We start from the raw sequence: 17,985 nt of genomic DNA on the forward strand, positions 1-17,985 counted from the left end.
CACCTCCTTGACATTCAAAGAGATCATGTGCACTGAGCACTGTAGCATATGCCCAATAAATATTCCTTGACTAAGTGTCTCCTTCTGGGTCTGGAGGTGTGGCTCAGTGGTAAAGTGCATGCTTAGCATGGGCAAGGCCCTATGTTCAATCCCTAGAGCACATACATTCACAAGCACATGCACACACACACACACACACACAAAAGTAGTTCAGAATGTAACTCAGCGGTCTAGTACTTGCCTAGCATGCTCAAGGCCCTGGGTTTCATTCCCAGTATAGCAAGAGGGGAAAAGTGGCTTCCACTTTAGGATTGATAAAAAGGTTTAAGAAGGACTTGCTTTGGAGTTCCACAGGCCCACTCCTGCCAATTGCATGCTGTGTGACCATGGGCCAATGAGTTTCCCTTCCAGAGCCTCAGTCAGCATCCATAAAACAAGATCATGACTGTGGCCCTCATGGAAATATTGTGAGGACTAAGTCAGATCATGCAGGTGACTGTGCCGCCCAGTGTCTGGCTCACAGTAAGGGACAGTTATAAAGAATAGCAATGGCTCTGGAGTATTCAGAGGGATCACCCTCCAGCCTTGGAGAAAGGAGGATGGTCAGGGCATTAAAAACCATATATCCTAATTGAGCAGACAGGGAAACTGAGGCCCAGGGAGTGGAAGGGCCTTTGCAGAGGACTCACAGCACCTTAGAGGCAACAGGACCAGGACCTGGAAATGACCGCCTTCTGGACCTCCGTGGGAGACCAGAGTCAAATGGGGGTCATAGGCAGGAGTGGGCCCTTTAAATCTAAACTCCACTTTGCTTAGAAGGGGGCTCTGGGGAGTATAAAAGGGGGTGCAGCTCCTTTGCTCCACAAAACACTGCTGCTCCTGCCCACAGGTCCTCAGGCCCAGCCCCCCTCCAGCCGCCCCCTGCCAGGAGCTGCCACCCTTTGACATGTGGAAGGACTACCTCAACCTGAACCAGGTGGTGCTGACTCTGACCCAGAGCAGGAGCCAGAGGCTGGAGGCAGAGGAGCTGGAGCAGCAGGGACCTGGCCCCCAGCTGGGGCAGGATCAGGGGCTGGGGACTGCCCTCTGCAACTTCTGCAAGCACAACGGGGAGTCCCGCCACGTCTACTCCTCCCACAAGCTGAAGACAGCCGAGGGCGTGGTGCTGTGTCCCATCCTGAGGCACTACGTGTGTCCCCTGTGCGGCGCCACCGGGGGCCAGGCCCACACTCTCAAGTATTGCCCTCTTAACGGCAACCAGCAGTCCCTCTACCGCCGCAGTGGACGCAACTCAGCCGGCCGCAAGGTCAAGCACTGAGGACCATGAGGTGCCCACCGCCCGCACCCCGCACCCCTCCCGGATCAGCCCCACCCAGTCCCTCCACCCTCCCTCCCACTCCCACAGCCCTGGGATCCCTGGCCCCCAGCACTCCATCCCTGCTGGATCCCCAAATAACGGAGGCTGCTGGCAGCCAGGCCTGGCGCAGGAGCCCTGCGCTGAGCACTCCCGCCCGCCCCCGTGGCTGTCTCTGGGCCACAGGTCTCAGAACTTCAGTCCTTCTGGGGCCTGCTGGTAGCACTAGCCCTGCTCCTTTGACTTCTCAGCCCCAGGCCTGGGGGAACCCCGGATCCCTGGCCCCACAGGACCCCGTGTGCTTCTCCAAACTGGCCTCAGAATTTGGAGTGGGTGACAAGCTGGCCCGACGCTCCCACCGAGAACTTGAGAATGGGCGCTGGCTCCACACCCACCTTCCCTGGTCCTTCAGCACCTGCAGACCCACGGAGGCAGCAGGGACCACGCTGTTCATTCCTCCCTGCCTCATCGCCTATCGCCAGGAGCTGAGGCAAGGGACTGGACCACACTGGAGGGATCCTGTGTCTTCCCAGGCTACCTGGAGTGCGGCCTTCCAGTGAGCGGACACTCTCATGCTCCCTTGTTGTTCTCCGTTCTTCAACCCATTTCACTCCGCTGCTGTCCCCAACTCCAGTTCCCGCAGTGAGATGCATCTCCCTGCCACCTCCTCCCCACCCCCAAATCATGAGAGGTGACTTTTTCATCCTCCAACAGTTAAATTTGCAAAGCTCCCACAGGAAAGAGTCTGCGTGCCTGGATGGGAATGGCAACTGCCTAGATTTTGTTTTATTTTAGTAATATTTTTTTAGTTATAGATGGACACAATTCCTTTATTTATTTATTTTTATGTGGTGCTGAGGGTGGAACCCAGGGCCTCCCACATGCCAGGCAACTGCAAGGGGAATAAAAAGAGCCCTGGTCAGATTTTAAGTTAATTGCTTATTTCTTTATTATTATTTATTTATTTATTTTACACAAATGCAGCCCAACAAATTGATTGCTTTTGGGCTCAGAATGGAAGGCCTTGGCATTAAGCTCTGTTGAATAAAGATCGTTTTGACTTGTCCTTGAAGTCCTTGTGCTTCTGCCTTGTCTCCTGGCCCTGCCCTTGGAGATAGGGGAGGATGCCCAGGAGCTGTATTTACCCCAAATCCCAGGAAGCAGGAGGTGGGGTGGGAAGGGATGCAGGGCTCCTCTCCAGCCCTGTCCACAGGTGTCCAGTTCCCAAGTTCCTCCACAGCCTCCACCTTGACCTCATATTCCCTTTCCATGCCCTGGCTGTGGATTCTCATCCCACCCTGCAAAACCTGACTTTTGGATAGTTCTGAAGAAGTATTGAAAAATATGGTCCCTCCCAGGAAACACACACACCAGCACAAAATGCTGCGTGTAGTATCACTGGGTTTCTATTCCCTTGTTGCACAATTATTTATTGGGTATCTCTTAGGTGCCACTGTTCTGGGCACTGGGGAAACAGTGGGATCAAAACAGACAAGGTCAGGGTCACCTCGTGGAGCTGACATTCTAGTGGAGGGTGCTAAAATAATGTTAGAGGGTGAGAAGCCCAGTGAAGGACAACAAGGTCGGGTAGCAGAGGGAGAATGGAAGAGGGTGGTGGTCAGTGGGTCACATCTGAACAGAGTCCAAATGAAAGGCGGGACCAACAGAGTATCTGGAGGAGGGCATTCCTGGCAGAGGGAGAGCAAGTTCAAAGGTCCTGAGGTGGCACTGGGAACCTGGTGTGTTTGCAGAATGTGCAGGAAGCTGGCTAGGACAGAAGATCAGAGTGGAGGACGGGGTGGGGCGCGCAGAGAGTTCAGGATGTTGCTGACCCTGGAGAGAACCTGGCCTTTAGTGTTCGTTCTCAAGACGCTCAAATCCACCCGTGGACTCTGTGGATTCTTCATCCAGACACTGGTTACAGGGAGAACCAAAGACCCCAGCTAAGTCCTCCACTCACAGCTCCTCTGAATACGCAGCTCTGCCCCCAGGAGCCTGACTCCCAGGTGGAACCAAACAGTGGGGGAAAATAAAAGAAGCCCAAGTTCAGAGCTGGGGTGCCGGCATGGCGGGCAGGGGGAGTCCTACACAAGAGCACCCAGCAGGGGTCCTGCTGTTCCTGCTCTGCCCACTGGAGGAAGGGCACCCCTTTCTGATTCATATCTAGGCCAATGGCCTCTCAACTGAGTGACAGTTTAAAGGGACTGATCCCTGACAAGGTGTGGGCAGTGGTTATGGAAAGCAATGGATGGTGTCCTCAGTACTTGGGAGAACTACTCATGCTCAGTGCTCAGGAAAATACTCAGGACTCAGGATGGGGGGGGGGTGTAGATCTGCAAAAGTGAGAAAGGGCAGATGCTGAGTCAGCTGGGGAATGGAGGATACATAGTACCTGGGGGCATCCAAGGTGAAATTTCTGGAAGTGATGGACACCCTGGAGAGGCTCAGGGTTGGAGACAGACAAATCACGATCATCAAATTTTTTGGTAATGAATTGAGTCATTTATTCAACAATTATTGTCTGAACTAGAACTGGGGACACTCAGGGAGCTGAGGAACCAAGGCCCTAGCCTCTCCCCCCAGACTCCCAGGGAGCCTGCAGCCCAGCAATTCGTCTCCTAGGGCTGTTGTCACAAAGTGCCACAAGCCCAGTGGTTCCAAACAAAGGAACCGGCCAGGCACAGTGATGCATCCACCCTCACAGAAACTCAAGTTCAAGGCCAGCTCAGCAACTTTGGGAGACCCTCAGCAACTTAGTGAGACCCTGTCTTAAAAGAAAAAATAAAAAGGGCTGGAGATGTAGCTCAGCAGTAGAGTGCCCTTGGGGTCAATTTCCAGTGGAAGAAAGAAGAAACCAACAAACAAAACAAATGGACGCCTGGTCCCGGAGGCCGGCACCTGAGATCAAGATGTGGGAGGCCTCCCGCTTCCAAGAGCCTTGGCCCTTCCCTGGCTTGAGGCTGCACTGCTCCTGCCTCTGCCTCTCAGCCCTCTGCAGTCTGAGCCCCTCTGTCCTCTTCTTACAAGGACACTAATTATTTGGGATCAAGGGCCCACCCTACTGCAGCATGACCTCACCTTAACTAAGGACATCTCCAATGACCTATTTTCAGAGAAGGTCACATACTGAAGGGCTGGGGGTTGGGACACAAGCAGCAACAGCCACTACACTCAGTGAGCATCCCACAACCACCATATCCTAGGTGAAACCACACCTTCATCTGGTTCCTGGGCTCGGGACCTGGGTGTCCCCTATACTTCCCCTCCCCTCCCCTCCCAGTGCTCTGAATCCTGCCTCTCAAACTGTCTCTCCAGTTCATTCCCAACCATGCCACTGTCTGCCCTGATCTAGTCTCTCCCTTCCCTGTCCCCAGTTCCCTCCTCACCCCTGCCCCAGATGTCCCTGACACTCAGCCCCTGTCCTTCCCTGCTCAATCCTGCTTACAGCTCATGTTCAACCTCCTTTAAAACACTGACCATGGGCTGAGGCTGGAGCTCAGTGGTAGAGAGGTTGCCTAGCCCATGTGAGGCACTGGGTTTGATACTCAGCACCACATAAAAATAAATGAATTTTTAAAAAGGCATTATGTGGGAATGAATAAAATAAAGGCATTGTATCCATCTACAACTAAAAATATTTTTTTAATTTGCCCATAATGCCCAGTGTGGACCCTGATCTCATGACACATGGCGGGACCTCACCTAAGACCAGCTGGCCACTGCTCACAAAAGCAGGACCAGAGAAACACACCCCAGGGCCTGCCTCACTCCAGTTTCATCACCAGCAATCTCAGGTTGGCTCTACTTGTCAACATTTCCCCGTCCCCAATGAGACCCTGAAGACTCCCAAGTTTATATCTCTTGTCCCCTAACCCAGCATCTCCCCGTCACCCGTGACCCAGCTTCCTGCTCTACTGAGACCACAACAGAGAATGTTCACGTCTCCTGACCCTACAGCTCTCCTCATGCCTGCAGCAGCCCTGCATCCCCTCCCCTGCCGCTGCAGGACCCAGGCCCCTTAGTCCCCTTCCACTTGTGCTCTGGGTCCCACCCGCCTCAATCTCCTGTTTTATAGCACAGAAACATACTGTTAGATTTCCTTGATTAAATAAGCCTCATGTGACCCCAAACTCCCTTCCAGATACCACCAATGTCTCTGCTTGAATGCTAGAGAGGACCATCTTCACTAAACCCTCTCCTGAACACACTCAATTAGCCATCACCCTCACCACACCACCCAAAATCCTTCCCCCCACTTCAGCACTGGGGATTGACCGCAGAGTGCTCTACCACCACTGAGCTCAAATCTCAGTCTTCCTTTTTTTTTTTTTAATTTTGAGACAGGGTCTTGCTAGCCTCAAACTTGTCATCCTCCTGCCTCAACCTCCTGAGTGAATGGTTACAGGAGTGCATCACTGTGCCCAGCAAAAGTGCTCTTTCAAGATTAGACAATTGATCCAGTGGCATGGGAGGCTGAGACAGGAGAATCTTGCATTCAAAGCCAGCCTCAACAAAAGCGAGGTGCTAAGCAACTCAGTGAGACCCTGTCTCTAAATAAAATGCAAACAAGACTCAGTGATTGAGTGCTACTGAGTTCAATCCCAGGTACACCCCTCAAAAAAAAAAAAGGATTGTACAACTGGACTGATGATACAGCTCAGTGGAAAAGCACTTCCCTAGATTGTGTGTGGACCAGATTTTTATCCCAGCACTATAAATGAATAAGATAGATCACTGACAATCTCCATATTGCTAGCTCTGGTGGCCAGTTCTCAGTTTACACTGGGCTTGGCCTCTGGGCAGCATTTGGCACCCTGAGTCTTTCCCTCATCCTCGAATTCACCCTTCACTTGGCCTCCTGGCCACCACATAGCCCTGCTCCTCCCTGGTACCTTTGCTGATTCCTGCCCTTACCTTCCAAGTAGGAATGTACAGCCTCAGCCTTCAGAACTCTTCTCTATCTACACCTGCTTCCTTAGGAACCCCTCTTAGTCACACATAATTAAATGTCACTTACTCACTGACGACTCCCAAATTTATATCTCAAGCCTGGATGTTGGTCCCCAAGTCCAGACTCAAATATCTAACATTCACACTTAACAGCAACTTGTAGAAGGGCAGTTCTTCCCCTCAATGAGGAGGAAGAAAGAAACAGTGTTTCTCACCTGTGTTCCCACTTGCTCAGAAAACAGCTGACAGATGGTGGCCAGATGAGTCAAAAGCCACCCACCCCCTTCCCGCCTCTGACCCCAGCTCCCCAGAGTGAACCGCAGGCTTTGATAGAAGAGTGATCCATTCAGAATCTGCGCTGTCCACAGTCGTTTGATGTGGGCTGTTGCCTGGTACCTCTCTCCCTCTCTGTTTTGTTTTTGAAGGTGTGTCCTTGGTGCAGGGGGTAGACCAGATGTCATTTAGCAGCTGTTAGTGTAATATGTAAGTTTCACCACTTTAATCAACTACATGTATTCCCTCCCCTGTACTCTGTCCAGGAGCCCACAGATGAGGAGCAGCCCTGATGCAGGCAACAGCCCTGTGGGAGAGGAACTGTCACTAAGTCCCAATGCACAGATGGGGAAACTGAGAACAGATCCATGTGTGTGACTCAACTGCACAGATCACAACCTAGGATGTGCACTAGGGACCGGGTTTATAATAGTGAGGGAGAAATGGCCGTCCCTTCCTTATCTTTAAATGGGACAGTGTTACATCTGGGACTGAGACAGTCTTCCTGTGCCTATTGACCCAGAATAGATATTCAGAGCAGCCTCCTTTGCTCTCAGAGTTGGCATTTGGACAATGAGCCATTACCAGTCTCACCTGAACCCCTGCAGGCACTTCTCACTGGGCACCTACCTCCCACCACGCCCCAGGAATCTCATGAAAGCCTGGGTCAGAGCTCACCTTCCTCTACTCCTGACCCTCCATGGCTCTCACCAGTTTGGGCTGGCTTTTGTGAAGCTCCTTCCAGCTCATGTAACATAAGGTAACTCTGTTACCTTATACATATTTAGGTATATTTAGGGTCAGCTCAAAGAGGAAACTCAGGTGATAGAGTTATTTTCCATGTCAAAAGATGGAGAGGTTCCTAGCTACACAGGAGGCTGAGGCAGGAGGATTGCAAGTGTGAGTACAGCCTCAGCAACTTAGCAAGACCCTGTCCCAAAATAAAACCTAAAAAAGGGCTGGGGATGTGGCTCCGTGGTTAAGCACCCCTGGGTTCAATCCCTGGTACAAAAAAAAAAAAAAGCTAAGTGAAGCGCATCACTTCCTGAAATGCTCTTCCATGGCTCCCTGGGGCCCACAGCATGAAGTGCAGACCCTTATAATGCCCGGCAAGCCCAGGAGTGGTCTGGCTCCGCTGGCCTGGCCAGCTGCCTCACTGCCCTTCACACCCCGGCAACACCAGCCTCTTGTACTTGCAGACACACCGGCCTCCTCTCCTCTGTGCCTCTGCTCGCGCGGGGCCATCTGCTGGAGCAGCCTCCGCTCCTCACCCTGCCCCTGAGGGACTGAAATACTGTGGACAGCAGCATAAACCCGGTAGCCCTCGGCTCTTGGTATTTCACACTGTGGTCCTTACTACTGTTGACCGGAGCAGACTGCTCCCTGGGGGAGGCGGACCTCAGGGAAATCACAGAAGGCGCCCTGCCAGGCCGAGGCGGTCTCTGCACCAGCGGGTGTTGGACAGAGCTGCGGGGAGGACAAATGCCCACGGCGCGCTCTGGCGGTGGAAGAGGGAACTGCAGGGAACCACGAGGCTTCTTTTCCCCGGAGCCAAGCCCAAGCCCAAGCCCAGGGTCAGAATTGATGATAGAGCCTCCCTGGGAGCTTGTCACCTGCCACTACCACGCTAACCGCGCCATTCACGTGAAATGTAGCGTATCTGTGTGAACACTTACCAGTTTTTTTCATTTATTGCCTGTCTTCCCCACTGCTACCTGTGAGTACCGAAACTTCAATAAGTAATGGAATGGAATAGAAGTCACATCAATTCTGCCTTTAGATTCAAGCCTGAGTGTCCCCCACAGAGCAAGGAGTCCTTACCAGCAAAGAGATGTGCCCGTGCCGTTTCTGTTTCCTTCCTCCCTCCCTCGCTTCCTTCCTTCCTTCCTTTTTAATGTGGTGCTGAGAATCCGACCCAGTGCCTCACAGTCCTAGGCAAACACTCCACCATTAAGCCACAACCCCAGCCCCAGTCCCTTTCTGGATCTCCAGATCCTGGAATTGCCCATACAGACAGCCCCAAGCCTCCTTCCAGAACCTGCACCAGCCTCTTCCCCGAATCTGTGATGGAAGAGGGTCAGGTGTGATTCCTAAACCCAAAGGGCACCTGTCACTGGGGCTATGCCCAGAACTGGTGCAAGTTGTGGTGTGCCCAGGAGCCCCTCACCTCCACTGTGGGGAAGGATGCCAAGGATTTAGGGACAAAGAGAACTGCAAGTTGGGAGCCAGAAGCTGCCTCTGGGCAAAATTTTAAATTGTCTAAGAATTCTAAATGCCAACAAGTTCTTCTAGCCTCTGGCTCTTCTAAGGAACTGAAAAGGGTGCTGCCTACAGTGGGGGGCTGGGAGCACCTGGAAAGAGAGATTACCTGAGTTAGCTCAGGTGAGGGCAGGCGAGAGGGCAGTTCTCCCCCTCAATGAGGAGGAAGAAACGGCCTTTCTCACCTGTGTTCCCACATTGCTCAGAAAAGAGCTGACAGATGGTGGCCAGGTGAGTCAACAAAAGCTACCCACATCCGGTCGCCTACCCCAGCTCCAGAGAGAGCCACAGGCTTTGATAGAAGAGTAGTCCACTCAGAATCTGCGCTGTCCAGTCATTTGATATGGGCTGTCGTCTGGCACCTGTGTTTTGTCTTTTTGAAGGTGTGTTGGTGCAGGGGGTAGATCAGATGTCGTTTAGCAGCTGTTAGCTTGATGTGTAAGTGTCACCACTTAATCAATTACATGTGTTCCCTCCCTGAATTCTTGTCCAGGAGCCCACAGATGAGGGGCAGCCCTGATGCAGGCAACAGTCCTGTGGGGGAGGGACTGTCGCTAAGTCCCAATGCACAGATGGGGAAACTGAGAACAGATCTGTGTGTGTGTGACTCACCTGCACAGATCACCACCTAGGATGTGCACTAGGGACCGGGTTTGTAATGGCGAGGGGGAAATGGCCGTCCCCTCTTTGTCTTTAACTGGGACAGTGATACATCTGGGACTATCTAAGACAGTCTAACTTGACCATTGACCCAGAATAGGTATTCATAGCTTCCTCCTTTGCTCTCAGAGTTGGCATTTGGACAATAAATTAAATGATGACCCTATGTATAGACATCATTATACACTAGGAAAGATAGAAATTGACCAAAGAAGAAAACCGGCAAATAAAAAGCTACAGTTGTGATAATAGTAAGAGAGGAAATGGTGTGGAGAAAACAGAGGGATTTTTTCCTACTCTGACATACTAGAAAGGAGCATGTCCCCTTAAGGAGGGAACATGGAAGGAACATAGGTCACAACTAGGATGGGAGAGGAGGAGGAGAGCATTCTAGGCTTAGGGACATCAAAAAAATCAAGATGCCACTTTGTAGTTAAATGTCACCTTCATTTAAGATTATTTCTATCATTTCTGATACAACAAAGAAAACAAATGTTTTTACCAACTCCGGGAGAATCTGAGTTCTCACACGAGCTAAACTAAGACAACATGTGAGGTAAAGGCAGCTGGTGGGCTAGAGATTTTAAAATTCAACTTTCTTGGGGGCTGGGGATGTGGCTCAAGCGGTAGCGTGCTCGCCTGGCATGTGTGAGGCCCGGGTTCGATCCTCAGCACCACATACAAACAAAGATGTTGCGTCAGCCGAAAACTAAAAAATAAATATTAAAAAAAAATTCTTCTCTCTCCCTATGTCTCTCTCTCTCTCTCTCTCTCTCTCAAAAAAAAAAAAAATTCAACTTTCTAAAACATATAGGAAGTAATTTCTCTCATTAAAAACATACACAGTAATATAGACTCAGGATTGAATGTAATATATAAAAATTACCCATTGAAGCTGCAGTAAATGCCTATAAGGCATGCTTCCTTTTACGCTGGCAGAATACAGAATAAATCAAACTCTAACAAGGGGAGACTTCACCCCATCTGGCTAATGTTCATATTCTTAGGACCCATAAGGAATCTGATATGCTAATGTCCCTGTCCTTTTACAAAAAGCTAGCTCAGTGTTTTGTAATCTTAAAGCTGAGGGACAAAGTTCCTGATTTCTCAAGTTTCCCCTATTTAGAATTTGTACAGGGTATGTACAAAGTCCCCGTGGTTACAGGGCAGACCACATATATTCAAGTGTAGTAAGGACAGGGTGGCTGGGGGTCTCAGGCACGGCTGTGGTAAGAGCAGTCTATGCTGTCAGTCATGGCAAAGAGCTCAGGATTTATCCTACAGATCATGAGAAATCACAAGAGATGTGACTCATTTTGAAGATGACTTTCAGAAAAGACTTGACCAGATCTGAACTTTGGCCTCACAGGGCAAGAGTGCATACTAGGAGATCACTGAGGAGCAGGGAGAGAAATCCAAGTGAGAGGAGATGGTGATTAGACAGAGTGGAGGAAGTGGAACATACAGAAGCAGTCCAATGCCTAAGATATTTGGAGGTAACAGCAACGTGACTTGGAGGAGGATTGTATATTCATTCAACCATCCAGTAACTATTTGTTGAGCACCTGCTATGTGCAGGGCATTGTGTTAGGTGCTAAAGGTACAAAAGGAGAAAGAATAGAAATTGATCAAGGAAGGTGCTCAGATTTATGGTTTCTGTAACAGATAGATGCTGATATCATCCCCTTGTATAGGGACCCCTGAAAGAGGACTAATTTGAAGGAGAATATCTCCAGCCATCATCTGCTGGAGGTGGTAGGATGTCAAGTAGGCAGGTGGACATACAGATCCAGAACTCAGCTGAGGCTAGACATAAAAATCTCACAGTTGCAGGGTGTGAAGGCACATGCCTGCAATCCCAGCAGCTCAGGAGGCTGGGACAGGAGGACCTCGAGTCCAAGACCAGCCTCAGCAACTTAGTGAGGCCCTAAGCAAGATAGTGAGACCCTGTCTCCAAAAAAGGGGGAGAGGGGGATTGGGATATGGCTCAGTGGTAAAGCACCCCTGGGTTAAATCTCTCAGTACCAAAAAAAAAATAAAAATAAATAAAATAAACCTTAGAGTCATCTGCATCTCAGTGGTAGCTGAAGGCAGAATGTAGATAAGATCCCCCTGCAGCAGCAGAAGAGTATATGATCCGGGGCAGAAAAATAAGTCTGAAAGAAAGAAAAAAAAAAAAAGACCACACAAAAGCCAAAGGAAAACCAAGACAGTCTTGCATCACAGAAGCTAGAGAAGTGACCATTTCAAGAAGGAGGGGGTCAACTGTGTGAAATGTTGCCCAAGGTCATCCTGCTAATAAGTGGGAAGAATGAAACTTAAAACCAAGTCCAGCTATATAATAATGATGCTGGAGTAAATGGTCAGCCATTTAGAAACAAAGTTAGACCCCTACCTCACACCACATGGAAACATAAATGAGAGCAGAGTAAAGTTCTAAAAGTAAAATGCAGAACAACAATATTTTTTAAAACACAAAAAGTTTTATAATCATGGTATGGAAAGTCTTCTTAAAAGAGGAAACACAGAAATCATAAAAGAAATTGGATTTTTAAAACAGATTGGAGGAAAATATTTGACAGACAACCCAATAGAAAAAATATTAAGAGATGAATAGACAGTTCACAAAACATGGATACAAACAGCCAGAAATACATTAAAAAGACAAATGCCTCTCTAATGTTCAAGAAAATGCAAATAAACTTTGAGATATCATTCCTTGGATTGGTAAAGCATGTATTTCTGTTGCTGGGGAAAAGAAATACAAAACCCTTTTGGAGATGGCATTGGCAGTATCTATGAAACTTTTACATGTGTTCTATTTGTTGATTTAGGTGCTCATACATGGGGGGATTCACTTTGTGAAAATTAATTGTATGTGCAATCAATTCTATTAAGTCCATAAACTCTATTCTATCAAATCTATTAAATCTGTTAAAAGTGCATTTATACATTTTTCCATATGCATATTATTCTTTATTGCTTCTAAAAAGAACTGAGACACATAAAACACACATACCTGACAAGTCAATAATCTTAGTGATGGTATTCTTTGTTTCACAAATTGATAACAAAAAGACAACCAGATTATTTTTAATGGACAATGAATACAAACAGGTATTGACAGAAGGGCAAATCCAAAGGGACAACACACAGAAAACTCCTCAATCTCCTGGTTGGTCATAAAAATGTCAATTGAAGTTCCAAAGAGATATCACTTTGTGTCTATAAATTTGAGAAATAATAGCACCTGCTTTAAGGGTGGGGATGAGAAAGCACCAATACATCAGTGGTGGAAATGTGAATTGTTAATAGTCTTTGCGGGGAAAGCAATGTAGTAAAATCTATTAAATATGTACTTTTGATTTAACAAGTCTGTCTTTATAATATATTTATAAATGCTCTAGTGTATAGGGACACTGAACACTTTGGGCAGCACAAGGTGGAAAAAGGACCAGAGAACCTTCCAAAAAAGAGTACATCAACAGTGCTGCACTACACCAGGAAATACTGTGCAACTCTAGGAGGAATTCATGAACAATGGCCACTTTGCCCTGGAGGATACACGTGAAATACCAGGTGACAAAAGGTGAACAGAGGCTGGGCATGGTGGCACATGCCTATAATCCCAGCAACTGGGGAGGCTGAGGCAGGAGGATCACAAGTTCAAAGACCAGCCTCAGGAACTTAGCCAGACCCTGTGTCAAATTAAAATTTTAAAAAGGGCTCAGGATGTGGCTCAGTGGGTAGCACTCCTGGGTTCAATCTCCAGCACCACAAAAAGGAGGGGGAAAGCTGATGCATCTGATTTTGATTTGGTTGGTTTTGATGCCCTTATACAAGCTTACAGGAAGTAGAATTGATTAAGAACCCTATGTCTGGAGGCAGGAAGCAGGGGGCCAAACCCTGGCTTCACCATCTCCTCCCTGGGTGTGGTAACCTGCACTCCTGTTTCCTCAACTGTGAAAGGTGGTAAAATAATATGTACCTCACAAGCCTCTTGTGAGCATGGGACAATTTCTGTGGTACTTAGAGTTGTCGTGCTTAGAGCTGCCTGGTGTGTCATTTTGGTGCTATCATGACTGTGAATATAATTTACATGAGCATGGAAAATGTGCAGGAAAAAGTACACCCTCATCCCTCATTGGGGACCTCAGGTGTGCAGAGCTGGAGAGGGCAATTAACCTCTGCAGAATTCAATTTGTTACAACTAGTGTGTTTCTTGAAAGTTTTTTTTTTTTTTTTTTAATATGGGGACTGAGGGTTGAACGCAGAAGCCCTCTACCACTGACTGAGCTACACCCCAGGCCTTTTTATTTTGCTTTGAGACAGGGTCTCACCAACTTGCTGAGGCTGGCCTCAGACATAATTGCCTCAGCCCCCCAAGTTGCTGGGATTACAGAGGGCATTTTTTAAACTTTTTAAAGATTCACTAAAGTGGAAGGAAAACAGGAAGAGGAAGCCAGACAGTCTGCCCCAAGTTCTCCATGTGCTCCAGGGAAGGCCTGGGAAAGGAGATGCGGGCAGGGCAGGAGTCTGGGGAAAGCCCTCTGCCCCACAGGAGATCTGAAGCCACTCAGAGGCCAAGGCAAGCGGCTGCTGCTTTCTGGATTCAGTTGACTCCTCTCCAGGATGGAGCTCCCAGTGGCACCCATGAAAGGCATGGTGCTTACTACCAAGGGCAGACCTGAGTCTGGGTCCCAGTGATGTTTATGTGTCACTGTGTGCCAGACATCCAAGAGCCCTATTCTGCTCAACCCATTTAATTCCTCCCCAACCCTCTGAGCTGAGACCCTCACCTTATCATCCCCGCATTGCAGATGGGGAAACTGAAACACTGAAAGATTACATCATTTGCCAGAGCTCACACACCAGAAAGTGCCCAGAATTCCAAGGTGGGCAGCTTGGTCCTGAATTCTAGTTCGGGACCACTGGGCTCTAGGGCCTGCCTATATGTTTTGTTAATTGTCCCTCTTCCAACCTCATTTTATTCAGCTGTGACCATTACTCACCTCTTTGGATGGCTGCAAGGGTTAAATGCGCCTTTGGGCCTGTGAAAAGCATTTTTTTAAATGGGAACCTTTGTTAGCTCAGTCCCTGCAGGAAGGAAGAGATGTGCCAAGGCCCTGGGCCCCTCTCCCTCCTGTGCAAGTTCCTGGTTAGTTATCCAATACCCGCCCCTAGCGAAGCGCCCAGGGCTCTGCGCCCATCCCCACCTGACCCAGATTCACCGCCCGACCACACCGCATCCTGTGGGGCCCTACCAAAGGAGGAAGTTGGAAACCGGGGTTCCGCGTGATTGACCCAAGAAGTCCTGCAGGGGTGTGAGGCAAGCACTTCCCAGCTGCTGTGCTCCAGCAGATAAAGGTGGCCCGCCCGCTGCCAGGTCCTAGCCCGCTCTGCGCGCCCTGCCGGCCATGTCCCGCCCCTGCGCGCTGCTCGCCTGGGCCCTCCTCGCCCTCTTCGGACTAGGAGCAGCTCAAAATAAAGAAACCCCAGCCTGCTGCGGCCCCATCGTGCCCCGGAGTGAGTGGGGGGCCCGGCCGTCGGAGTGCTCCCAGCCCCTGAGACAGCCAGTGCGCTACGTGGTGATATCGCACACTGCGGGCAGCAACTGCGACACCCCGGCCTCCTGCCGGCAGCAGGCCCAGAACGTACAGCACTACCACGCGAGCACGAGGCGCTGGTGCGACGTGGCGTACAAGTGAGTGCGGAGGGAGGCAAGGCTGAACTGGGACCGTAGGGGACAGGGGTGCAGTCGTGAGCCGGTGGACCTGGTTATAGATCTGGTCCTGGAGCCACCTGGCTGAGCTCTCGGGGGTTGTGGTTTCTCCCAGGGTCACCACCCAGGACTGGACAGGTAGGTGCAGACAGCAGCAGATGCTCTGAGGACCTCAGGTCCCGGCTGTGATGCCCAGAGGAGGGGGCAGACAGACTGTCTCATGCACCAGAGATCCTCTCCACCTCCTCCAAGGAATCCCTTCACAATGGCTGGCGCCTTGTCAGGAGGCTGGAGCCTTGTCAGGAGGCTGGAGTGTAAGGCCAGGCTGGGCTTAGTGCTTCCTGAGACCCAGCAGATCCCTCCCCAGCCAGGACAGGTCCTCTCCCCTTCAGCCCCCCTCTCTGTAGTGAACTGGGCTTAGGCCAGATGCACGGGAAGCACTTAGCATATCGAAAGAGCCCAAAACCCATGCCTTATGAACATTAAGCACCTACTGTGTGTCTGTCTTGTGCAGAAGCTGGAGCCAGACTCCCCAGAGGCGCCTTCAGAAGGCTGGCTGGAGGAAAGGACCTGAGAGGATGGCTCTGGGATGGGGGGCTGAGGGAAGCTGCAGGGGGAACAGGGGCAAATGCTTTGAAGCCCAGTGGGCAGATCACACCTGAATGGCAGAATGGCGGGACACTGGAAGGGGCCTGGTGGGCCAGTGAGGACTTTGGTTTTTACTCTGAGAGGGAACCACGGAGGGGAGGGGGAAATTAGATGCATCCAGGCAATAAACACACAGAGCCCGTGACAGAACCATCACGGGCCAGTCCCCACAGCCAGCATCATTAGAGTATTTCTAGTCTCTGTAAAGGCAGATCCTGTGAGCTGGCTTCATAAAGGGCAGATCCAGGAGTTGGATTCAGAAGTTCCAACATTCTGTGTATCCTCAGTGACTCTGTGACCCAGAGAGCTGAGTCCGAAGATAATGCAGTTCCAAGGTGTGACCTTCCAGTGAATTCCCTGGTGCCGGTCAGACTTGCTCAGTCAAGACGTGTTCAATGAGTGAATCTTTAGGATCTGCTGCCAGGATTGGAAACCCCAAAGAAGCAGATGTGATCCCAACCCTTGAGCCCCTGATTCCGAGGGGCAAGTGCCTATAGGGGCAGGACCCTGTGAAAATCATGTGGCTTTCTGAGTCTTTGCTCTTCAGCTTAATGTGGCAAAGACACCTCAGAGGGTGGTCTTGTGAGGGTTCAGCAAAGTAAGGGTTCAACAAATCCAAAAGGCAGGCAGGAAGAACAAGAAATAAGACCATGAGGATGGGCATCCTGGAGACCCGAGCAAAACTCTGGCTCTGCCTGACTGTGACCTTGGACAGGAGTGCCCACTCCCCCAAATCTCTTTATAATGTGGGGTGGCAGTGACCCATGGATTGTATGGGAATTTTAAAAAAAAGGTACACACAGAGCTGTGCTTGGCATGTGGCAGGGGCCACAGTGATTGTTCTTGTGGAAAACTAGAGAATGAGGAGGGGGTACTGGAAATTGAACGTGCTGTGGCAGGAACAGGGTGGGATGAATGAAGGAGGGAAGCCCTTCCTCCTCATCAAGTCTGACCCCCCCACGCAGCTTTCTGATTGGAGAAGATGGGCTCGTATATGAGGGCCGCGGCTGGAACATCAAGGGAGAACACACAGGCCCCACCTGGAACCCCATTTCCATTGGCATCACCTTCATGGGCAACTACATGGGTGAGTCACTGTCCAGAAGGCTGGCATGGGCTCAGGGAATGGGGCAGCAGGTGGAAGGTGGCTGAGAGGTTCTGCCACTTACAAGGTCTGTGACCTCGGGTAAAGGATTCCATTTCCTGAGCCTCATCTACTCCTTGAGTAATGGTGGGAGCCGCAGGGTGGGAAGGAGGAGTAGCTGATCTATACACCCAGTCCAGATGTGGGTGCTGGCTATCAGCATGGGCAGAACACAGAGGAGGGAGAATAAGCAATAATGATTAGGGCAGCCAGTGCTTGCTAAGGCTTCTAGGGATGTTCCTTGGGTTTTCCATAAAGTAGCTGCCATTACTATCTCCTTTCATGAAGGAGCAAACAGGCCAGAGAGGGCCCCATTCACCCTACCTCGTACTATACTACTTCTGTCCTTCAAGGAAGCCCCAGACTAACTTCTGCATCTATCCCTCCAGAGCGGGTGCCCCCACCACGGGCCATCCGGGCAGCCCAGAGTCTGATGGCCTGCGGCGTGGCTATAGGAGCCCTGAGACCTGACTATGAGATCAAAGGACACCGGGATGTGCAGCAGACACTCTCTCCAGGTGACCAGCTCTATGCAATCATCCAGAACTGGCCACACTACCGCGAGTGAGGCCCTGCTTGTCAGCCCCCTGCCCCATGCCTCTCTCCCAAAGAGCTGGGAAAACCCCTGCCTCCTCCTCCTCCTCCTCCAATAAAGATGCAGCTTGAGAGGCTGAGGCAGGAGGATCACAAGTTCAAGACCAGCCTGGGCAACTTAATGAGATCCTGTCTCAAAATAAAATAAAAAGGCCTGGGGATATAGCTCAGTGGGAGAACACCCCTAGGTTCAATCCCCAGTACCTCCACATATATAAATAAATAAACGCAACTCCAACTGTGTTCCTGAACTGCCCCCCCCACATGCCCAGCTCCTCCCTCCCACGAGGTCCCAGCATCACCCTTCCTCCCAGCACTCTGCCCTTGATGGTGCTCAGAACCCAGAGGCCCCGACCCTGAACCAAGACCCCGGAGATCCCA

The 17,985-nt window shown here is 50.3% G+C and overlaps 2 protein-coding genes across 2 annotated transcripts; both read left to right on the forward strand.

The window, feature by feature from the left end:
• Window positions 1-486: 486 nt before the first annotated feature.
• Window positions 487-1,914, forward strand: LOC124100138 (uncharacterized). The gene is made up of 3 exons (XM_046455466.1): window positions 487-522; window positions 890-1,306; window positions 1,606-1,914. The coding sequence occupies exons 1-3, from the start codon at window positions 487-489 to the stop codon at window positions 1,912-1,914; spliced, it is 762 nt and encodes a 253-aa protein (XP_046311422.1).
• A 12,834-nt stretch (window positions 1,915-14,748) lies between these two features.
• Window positions 14,749-17,842, forward strand: Pglyrp1 (peptidoglycan recognition protein 1). The gene is made up of 3 exons (XM_046455653.2): window positions 14,749-15,200; window positions 16,832-16,953; window positions 17,400-17,842. Exons 1-3 carry the CDS (start codon window positions 14,914-14,916, stop codon window positions 17,576-17,578), a joined length of 588 nt encoding a protein of 195 aa, XP_046311609.1. The 5' UTR covers window positions 14,749-14,913; the 3' UTR covers window positions 17,579-17,842.
• Window positions 17,843-17,985: the final 143 nt, after the last annotated feature.

This window comes from Marmota monax, unplaced genomic scaffold (assembly GCF_021218885.2).
Source record: "Marmota monax isolate L192 unplaced genomic scaffold, Marmota_monax_Labrador192_F-V1.1 WCK01_AAM20220418_F8-fsc00149, whole genome shotgun sequence".
Lineage (NCBI taxonomy): Eukaryota > Metazoa > Chordata > Mammalia > Rodentia > Sciuridae > Marmota > Marmota monax.